This window comes from Pituophis catenifer, unplaced genomic scaffold (genome assembly GCF_029215685.1).
Source record: "Pituophis catenifer annectens isolate HBS135680 unplaced genomic scaffold, rPitCat1.0.hap2 SCAF_1, whole genome shotgun sequence".
In the NCBI taxonomy this organism is placed as follows: Eukaryota; Metazoa; Chordata; class Lepidosauria; order Squamata; family Colubridae; genus Pituophis; species Pituophis catenifer.
Window position 1 is genome coordinate 433,485 of NW_027256881.1, and position 9,598 is coordinate 443,082.

The window sequence follows — 9,598 nt, forward strand, 5'->3', positions numbered from 1 at the left end:
GTGTGGGCACACGTGCCCAAATGCACACACGTGTACCCGGACCACCAAAATGCAATGCAAGCACCCCCCCGTGCATGCACCCTACTCCCATGATTTGCATGCATCTCCTGTGCATTTGTGCATGTCTCCTATGCATGCGCTCTGGGCCCTCCCTGCGCCGTTTTGGCTTCCAGATTGGTGCAGGGTGCAAAACAGGGTGTATGTGGGGAGGCATGCATGCATAAACCCTCAAATGCAATGCAAGTGCCCCCGCGCATGCTTCCCCCCCCTCACGTGGCAGATCCAAAGACCAGCTGGCTAGCGGGAGGCGCTCACATATGCACGGTGAAGCTGGGATAGGGCGACGGCTGGCGTGCCCGGGAACATGGCTCCGTGTGCCACTTTGGGCATGCGTGCCATCGTTTCGCCATCACGGGGATAGGGTCTCCTGCCTGAGCAGGGGGTTGGACTAGAAGACCTCCAAGGTTCCTCCTAACTCGGTTATTCTGAAATGAGTACCGTTAACTCCGCGAGGAGATTCGTATTTCCCGCAACCTGCTGAATTTTGGGGCGCCTTTTAACCACAGAAAGAAATCAATCCAGATGGCAGGTGGCCACGAGTGTTTTATTACATCGTCGGAGGCCAGCGGTGCTGGTCGATGCCCCCCCCCCCCAAAAATAGGAAGAATCCGACTCAAAACGTTTGATTGAAACCTCAAAAGCTTCCGTGAGCTCAATGGATGCACAACGCCCGGGGGGGGGGACTTAGAACCAAAATGGCGACCCGACGATGGTCGTTGAGGGCTAGCTGCATGAGGAAACCTCATCCGATCTCTTCTTGAATTTGGCAAGGAAGTGTGCCAATCCTGACCCACAACAGCGCAGTCCCTTTTGCAAACATCCTCCACCAACAACTCTCCCTTCGCAGGGCTGCCAACAATTGTCCCGTTTAGTCAGAGGGGAAGGAGATATATGTGTGTGTGTGTGTGTGTGTGTGAGAGAGAGAGAGAGAGAGAGAGAGAGAGAGAGAGAGAGGGAGGGAGAGAGAGAGATCTGCACGTGTGTGTGTGATTGTGTGTGTGAATGTGAGAGAGAGAGAGGGAGAGAGATCTGTAACTGTGATTGTGTGTGTGTGAGATCTGTACGTGTGTGTGATTGTGTGTGTGTGTGAGAGATCTGTATGTGTGTGTGTGATCTCTGTCAGAGATCTGTAACTGTGTGTGATTGTGTGTGAGATCTGTACATGTGTGTGTGTGATTGTGAGATCTGTACATGTGTATGTGATTGTGTGTGAGAGATCTGTACGTGTGTGTGTCATCTCTCTGTGACAGAGATCTGTAACTGTGCGATTGTGTGTGAGAGAGATCTGTATATGTGTGTGTCATTGTGTGTGAGATCTGTACATGTGTGTGTGATTGTGTGTGTGAGAGATCTGTACATGTGTGTGTGTCATTGTGTGTGTGATCTGTACATGTGAGTGTGATTGTGTGTGTGAGAGAGAGATCTGTACATGTGTGTGTGATCTCTCTGTGCGACAGAGATCTGTAACTGTGATATTGTGTGTGTGTGTGTGAGAGAGAAAGATCTGTACATGTGGGTGGGATTGTGTGTGTGTGAGATCTGTACGTGTGTGTGTGATTGTATGTGTGTGATCTGTACATGTGAGTGTGATTGTGTGTGTGTGAGAGAGATCTGTACATGTGTGTGTGATCTCTCTGTGCGACAGAGATCTGTAACTGTGATATTGTGTGTGTGTGTGTGTGTGTGTGTGTGTGTGTGAGAGAAAGATCTGTACATGTGGGTGGGATTGTGTGCGTGAGAGATCTCTAACTGTGTGTGATTGTGTGTGATTTGTGTGTGTGAGAGATCTGTACCTGTGTGTGTGATTTCGTGTGTGTATGTGCATGTCTCAAAAAGTCAAATGGGCCATCCCCAGCTTTGCGTGATCAAACCCTCGCACGCATAAAGGAGGGGGCGGAGTTTTCATGACCATAATTACAGTGGCCATCTTGAATTTTTTGCCTCCTCTCTGACCCCGGAAGCTGCAGAGGCTGAAATGGAGACCACTCGGAGAGCCTCGAAACAAAAGTCAAGTTTCGGGATTCTAGTCCTCATTGTTTTAACTGGAGCCTGGAAACGCCGCCTTCCTTGACCAGCAGCTGTCTCTTGGCTTCGAAAAGGAGGACGCTGGCAGCCATGGCAGAATTCAAACTCTCCACGCCGGGGACCACGGGGATGGCCAGCTGCTTCCCGCCGCTCCTCTGCGCCAGCTGCTTGGCTTCGGGGCTCACCCCGTGGGTCTCCCCGCCGACCACGACGGCGACAGAGGCATCCATCCACGGATTGTAATAAGGCTGGACTTCCAGCCAGTTTGGTTCTTCCTCCTCCTCCTCCTCCTGGCTCCCCTTTGATGGGGCCAGCTGGGACGTCCGGTTCGAGGATTTGGGGGGCTGGCAACCGGCCTGGGCTGGCGAAGCCCGTTCGGCCTCTTCTGGGGGTCTCTCACGGCAGCTCTCGGCCACGTGGATGCAGCTTTCGGTGGGCAGGTAATTGGGCACGAGGTCCCACTCCAGGTTGGAAACGATGGGGATCCGGAAATGGGCTCCCATCCCTGCCCGGAGGACTTTGGGCTCCCAGGCGTCAACGCAGCCTGCGGGAAGGAGGCAGAGGTGAGGGTTTCAGCAGGTTCTGACCAGTTCTGGCGAACCGGTAGCGGAAATTTTGAGTAGTTCGGAGAACCGGTAGTAAAAATTCTGACTGGCCCCGCTCCCATCTATTCTCTGCCTCCCGAGTCCCAGCTGATCGGGAGGAAACGGGGATTTTGCAGTAAACTTCCCCTGGATTGGGGAGGGAATGGAGATTTTATAGTATCCTTCCCCTGCCACATCCACCAAGCCATGCTACGCCCACCAAACCACGCCCACAGAAGCGTTAGTAAAAAAATTTGAAACCCACCACTGGAAGGAGGAGAGGAAGGCTGCGTTGGCAGCAATGCTACTCCATCTGGGCACTGGTAAAATGGGGGGATTTCAACTCCCAGAATTCCATGGCCAGTTACAGGGTACACCCCTCTAAAAGCATGGCTGGCTGGGGGATTCTGGGAGTTTGAGTCCATCCCTCTTAAAGCAGGCTGGCTGGGGGATTCTGGGAGTGGAAGTCCACCCCTCTTAAAGCATGCTGGCTGGGGAATTCTGGGAGTGGAAGTCCACCCCTCTAAAAGCATGGCTGGCTGGGGGATTCTGGGAGTTGAAGTCCACCCCTCTGAATGCAGGCAAAGACAGTTCTTGACAGTGAAAGAAGCTGCACAGAAGGAAAACTTTCTTTCGACCCTTCTCAAACTGAGACGATAGGAAAACCTTACAACCCAGGATTACGCGCTTGGGTTCGTCTCACGAAACCTTCCTCTCCTTTGCAGGGGAAACAGCTGGAGCCCCCTCCCCATAAAATTATCCAGCAGGGTCCTGACTTTTGCCACAAGTGATCCAACACCTCCCAACACCACTACCAATTCTGCCAATTTCTCCCTTTCCATCCCGTGGAGGAAGACCCGAGATCGACTCCAGCCCACTTCTTCCCACCCAAGGCCCAGTGGCCCCCTCCTCACCTTTGACAAGCAACACACTGCAGCAGCCGGCTCCCGCCGCCGATCTCAGGATGGTGCCCAGATTTCCAGGGTCCCGAATGTTGTCGCAGATGAGGGTGAGGGGCAGGGTGTGTTCCTGTGGGATTTCGGGGTAGGTCATTTTGGCGTGATGGGGCATGGCGAAAATGCCTGCGAGAAACCGAGAGAAGCAGGAGGTGATTGGCTGGGAGGGGAAGAAAAAGTCCGGGGCGGAGGGGAGACGGAGAGGAACAGGCCTCGGTCTACCCCCAACCGTTAGGAAATGATTATTTGTCTAACTAGTTGGTCAGGCAATATATAAACCAACAATGTATGTTTGCAGTCAGAAAGGTATTATATTGCTTTAAGACTGTATTGCATCATCCTGTATCCTGATTGGCTAAGCTCCGTAGCCAATGTACTTAAGGGAAGTCAGGATCATGGCTTGTGTGGACACTACACCATTTTACCTGCTTATTTGCTGTGACTCTCTACCTGATCTCTCTGCATGATCACTGTTTGGTCATAGCTACATGTTGCTTTCTACTACTTATTGAATGTTTTGATATTGAACTTGTTCCTGTTTTGAAACTCAAGAAGAACTGTTTTTATTGTATATGACTACAACTGGTAAGAAGACTTTGTACTTGAAATATCCCTGGATTGATCTTTTAACTCTCGTCTTATCTGTGTATGACTTGGATTGTTTTTGGACTTTGCTTTACTTTTTCTAAAAGTAAAAGACTACCACAACTCAGTGTGTTTGTATGTTAACTGTGATTGTTCACAACTACTCCCAGTCGTTTTTCATGCGTTTACTCAAAGGGTACTCTGCTCAATAACCTACAACATCGGTTATGAGCCACGAATATCCTTAACATGCTCAATGACCCTCTCTCAGCCCAGCCTACCTCACAAGGCTGTCGTTATGGGAAAAAAGAGAACTAGGGAAATCTATGTATACCAGTATAGGTAGCCCTCGACTTAACAACAGACTGTCCCAAGTAACAACGGTGCTGAAAAAAGTGACTTAGGACCGTTTTTCACACTTAACGACCGTTTCGGTGTCCCCGCGGTCACATGATCAAAATTAGGCACCTGGTTCCTATTTATGACAGTTGTAGCGTCCCGGAGTCACGCGGTCCCTTTTTACGACCTTCCGACAAGCAAAGTCAAAGCCACTGAACAACCGGGTTCCTAATTCAACCAGTGATTCGCTTAACGACCCTGGCAAGAAAGGGGCAGCTTTGGGTCATAAAAAGGGGGCAAAACTCACTTAATAAACATCTTATTTGGTGACAGAAATTTTGGCCTCAGTTGTGGTCATAAGTCAAGGACTAAATTAGTGAAACACTGATCCCGCAGCGAGTTGCCCTCTGGTGGGAAGGCCGTGGCGAGTTGTCGTAGATCCGTGATGGCAAACCTATGGCATACATGCCACAGGTGGCACGCAGCGCTATCTCTGCGGGCACACGAGTCGACGCCCAGGTCAGTTCCACCGCGCATGCCTGCACGTCTCTCACTGGCCAACTGATTTTCGGGTCTCTGCCGGGAGAGGTGCGTGCATGCATGGGGTGTGGGGTGCCCCCTTCCCCATTTTGGTGCTAGCAGGCCTCCCTGAAGCCTCCTGGGACCAAAAACAGGGCGTGGGGCACATATGTGCTGATCGTTCCCGACTCTAGGGGGCGTTGCTCATCTCCGTTTCAAAGCCGAAGAGCCAGCGCTGTCCGAAGATTGTCTCCGGGGTCATGCGGCCGGCATGACTCAACGCCAAAGGCGCACGGAACGCTGTTCCCTTCCCACCAAAGGTGGTCCCTATTTTTCTACTTGCATTTTTTACCTGCTTTCAAACTGCTAGGTTGGCAGAAGCTGGGGCAAGTAACAGGAGCTCACTCCGTTACACGGTACTGGGATTCGAACCACTGAACTTCCGACCTTTCGATCGACAAGCTCAACGTCTTAGCCACTGAACCACCGCATTCCACTCACTATCATCTTGCAACATTTCAAAGTTGTCATGGGGGGGGGGGGGTTCCAACATTCAAATCTTGAACCCTGAGCCCAACACAGAAGCTGCTGCATCTTTTCCACCCAGGGCCTCAACTGGAAGGCGAAAAGACGGAGCAAAAACGGCTAAATTTCTTTTTCTTTCTCTCTTTCGCTCTCCCAAGTTCAGAAATGTCTTTTTCACAACCCCCCCCACAAATCGAGCGCTAAAAAAACAAAGGCAGGTCCCTTCTTGAAAAACCACAAACTGCTTTTTCGGCGTCAGGTACGGGATTTCGCCCTCCCGCCCGAGCTTCCTTCATCCTGGGAAAAAAAAAAATTCGCGGTTAGGAAAAATCCCCAAAAAGATTGAGCGGCGCTTAGCCAGAGGGCCCCGTGGATAACCTCCTCGGACGCCAACGCACAACGGAGAGACGTGAGAAGGTGCGAAGCATCTGCAGGGATTTTTTTTATGAGACTTTCCCAGGAGTTTGTTCCAAAGTTTTAACTGCTGGAAAGCAGCCAGCTGTAGAGTGATTTATACGCACTGCTTTGAAAAAAAAAGCAAGAAAGATTGCTCAACAAGGAAAAACACCAAGAAAGGACCAAAAGCTTTACTCAGAGGTGGTTCCCGTGGGATCCTACTCAGCCCAGATGCTAAGGCGGGGACAAACCACTCTCTGAGTCAGCTTGGTGGAGTGGTTAAAGGCGCTGGCTTTGAAACCAGGAGAAGGTGAGTTCTAGTCCTGCCTTAGGTACGAAAGCTGGTAGGGTGACTTTGGGCCAATCGCCGGGTGGCAGTGAGTTCTAGTCCCGTCTTAGGCACGAAATTCGGTTGGGTGACTTTGGGTCAATCACTAGGAGACTGGGAATTCTAGTTTCATTTTAGGTGCGAAAGCTGGCTGGGTGACTATGGATCAATCATTGGCAGACTGAATTCTAGTCCCGCCTTAGGCACGAAAGCCAGTTGTGTGACTTTGGGCCAATCACTAGGAGACTGTGAGTTCTAGTCCTGCCTGATGCATGAAAGGTGACTGGGTGACTTTGGGCCAATCACCAGAAGACTGGGAGTTCTAGTCCTGCCTTATGCATGAAAGATGATTGGGTGACTTTAGGCCAATCACTGAGAGATGGTGAGTTCCAGTCCCGCCTCAGCCATGAAAGCAGGCTGGGTGACTTTGGGCCAATCACCAGGAGACTGGGAGTTCTAGTCCTGCCTTAGGCTCGAAGGCTAGCTAGATGACTTTGGGCCAATCAACAGGAGACAGTGGCTTTTAGTCCTGCCTAAGGCATGAAAGCCGGCTGGGTGACTTTGGGCCAATCACCAGGAGATGGTGAGTTCTAGTCCTATCTTAGGCATGAAAGCCGGCTGGGTGACTTTGGGCCAGCTCCTGTCTCAGCCCAACCCACCTCACAGAGCTGTTGTGGTGAGAAAAACAGGAGGAGGAAGGAACATTAAATAGATTCCCTGCTTCAAGTTACTTACGAAGTTGTAAAGGCAGGATAAAAATCTCATAAATACATAGCAACTAAATCTGAAGCCCTCCAATTTCTAGCAGAACTTACCGATCAACCCCTGTGGCGTGATGACATCCGACCACATCTTGATCTCATTGTATTTCACTTTGACCAGGGTGGCCCGTTTGAGTTTGGCCGCCGGCAGCAGCTTCAGATTCTCCATTAGGCTAAAGAAGATCGTCTGCGGAACAGCTCCTGCCTCCAGAGCGTCCGAAATGAGCCTCCGGCCTTCCAGCAGAATTCTCCCATTCTTCTCACGAAATGCCCTGGACTTAGCAAGGGTCACCAAATTCCTGTTGGGGAAAAAGGGGGTCTGTGAAAGTCTCCCCAGACAGGAAGGCTGTAAAACAAAAGAAAAAGCAAAAGAAAGAAACCGGGCATCACCCAAAAATGGACTGACTCCCTCTATTTAATCTCTGTCTCTATCTCTCTATTTTATAGAATAGAATAGAATAGAATAGAATAGAATAGAATAGAATAGAATAGAATAGAATAGAATAGAATAGAATAGAATAGAATAGAATTTTTTATTGGCCAAGTGTGATTGGACACACAAGGAATTTGTCTTTGGTGCATATGCTCTCAGTGTACATAAAAGATACATTCATCAAGAATCATAAGGTACACCACTTAATAATAGTCATAGGATTATACATCTATCTACGTATCTCATTTTATATCATTCTGTCTATCTCTTTCTTTATCTCTGTTTCTAATCTATCTAGCTCTCTATTTCTATCATACATCCATCAATATCTATCTATCTATCATCTACCTATATCATCTGTATCATCTATCATATTTATCCATCCATATCTATCCATCTCTATCATGTGTCTTTATCTACTGTTCCATCATCTATCTTATCTCTATTTATATATCATCTATCAATATCTAATCTATATGTATGTATGTATGTATGTACAGTATGTCATCTATATCTAGCTCTCTATTTCTATCATTCATCCATCAATATCTATCTATCATCTACCTATATCATCTGTAATATAATTACCCATCCATATCCATCTTCCTATCCATATCTATCCATATCTATCTATCCACCCGTTATCATCTATCTATCTATCTATCTATCTATCTATCTATCTATCTATCTATCTATCTATCTATCTTTTACCTATATCATCTGTATCATCTATCATATTTATCTATCCATATCTATCCATCTCTATCATGTGTCTTTATCTACCTACCTACCTACCTACCTCCATCATCTATCTTATCTCTATTTATATATACCTATGTATCATCCATCAAACTCTTATCTAATCTATATGTATGTACAGTATGTCATCTATCATCTATCTAGCTCTCTAGCTCTTTCTATCATTCATCCATCAATATCTCTCCCTCTCTCTCTCTCGTCTATCTATGTATATCATCTATCATATCCATCCATACCTATCCATTTCTATTGTGTGTCTGTCTGTCTATCTACCTGCATCTATCTATTTTAGAGGTAATCCTTAATTTACCACCCCAACTGAGTCTGAAATTTCCACTGCAAAGCCAGACAGTTAAGCTTCTTTTCTGTCTTTGGCCTGATTTGTTTAGGGGTGGATTGGGTTAGTCACACGTTTAAATCATGGTGCGTTAATTGCACATCCAAGCCTAAAATATTTCACGTGTAAGCGAAGAAAGAAAGAAAAAAGGGCTTTTCTGAGGCAGTTTACTTTAGTTCAAATGGACTACAACTCCCACTGTTACAGGCCAGCAAGGATTTGACTCCATCACTGGTGCTGCTGCCTGTGGGGAGTGATGGGCATTGATGGAAATCAGGAGTTGGAGTCCAATATGTCAGCTACGACAGCAGGATGAGGGAAAGAAGGAAAGGATAGGAGGAAAAACGAATATCCCCGGCGGATTTTTCACCAAAGAAAGAAAAATATAGCTTTTTTCGCCTTTATTTCCCCTCAAAACTACAATTCCCAGAAAGCATTGCAGGTGGTCACAACCCGCGACTCTCGTCTTTCTCCCGAAGGACGCTGGGAATTGTGGTTCGCTCCTTCCACCTCCGTTTGTTTTCCCCAGCAACTCACACTACAGTACCCAAGATGCTTTGCGCGAATTAAATTACCGCAGTCTTTTCTCAGTGGGTCCGGCCCGCTCGTAACGCAGCTCCGCCTCTTCGGGTTCCGGTTCCGGTTGGCGCTCCTTTGGAGGCGCTTTTGGGATGTGAGTGGCCTTAACTTTGCTGGGGACGATCCGTTCCTTCTCCTGCGCCTCCGCGACCGAGGGAAGCACACGGAGAGGTTTTCTCCTTAGACCGCGAATGCCGCGGCGGCTCACAGCGCTAATCCGACACGGCGTCAAGAGCACAGGAGCCCACGCATGCCTGAACAAGGATGCCATCTTGCTCACGGGCAGAAATAGTCAAAGACGCGGGACTTAGCGCTAGCCTCGCGAGATTTCGATGTCAAGGAGACGGATAGCTGTCTCGAATGAAAACAATGGTTCAGTTCAGCCATAGAGGCACTGATATAGAGCGCCTAG

The 9,598-nt window shown here is 48.5% G+C and overlaps 1 protein-coding gene across 1 annotated transcript; it reads right to left on the minus strand.

Moving 5' to 3' along the window:
* Nucleotides 1-585: 585 nt before the first annotated feature.
* MRM3 (mitochondrial rRNA methyltransferase 3) lies at nt 586-9,457 on the minus strand. Its single transcript, XM_070931985.1, has 4 exons — nt 9,183-9,457; nt 7,133-7,377; nt 3,584-3,751; nt 586-2,629 (listed from the first exon to the last, which is right to left on the minus strand). Exons 1-4 carry the CDS (start codon nt 9,455-9,457, stop codon nt 2,091-2,093), a joined length of 1,227 nt encoding a protein of 408 aa, XP_070788086.1. The 3' UTR covers nt 586-2,090.
* Nucleotides 9,458-9,598: the final 141 nt, after the last annotated feature.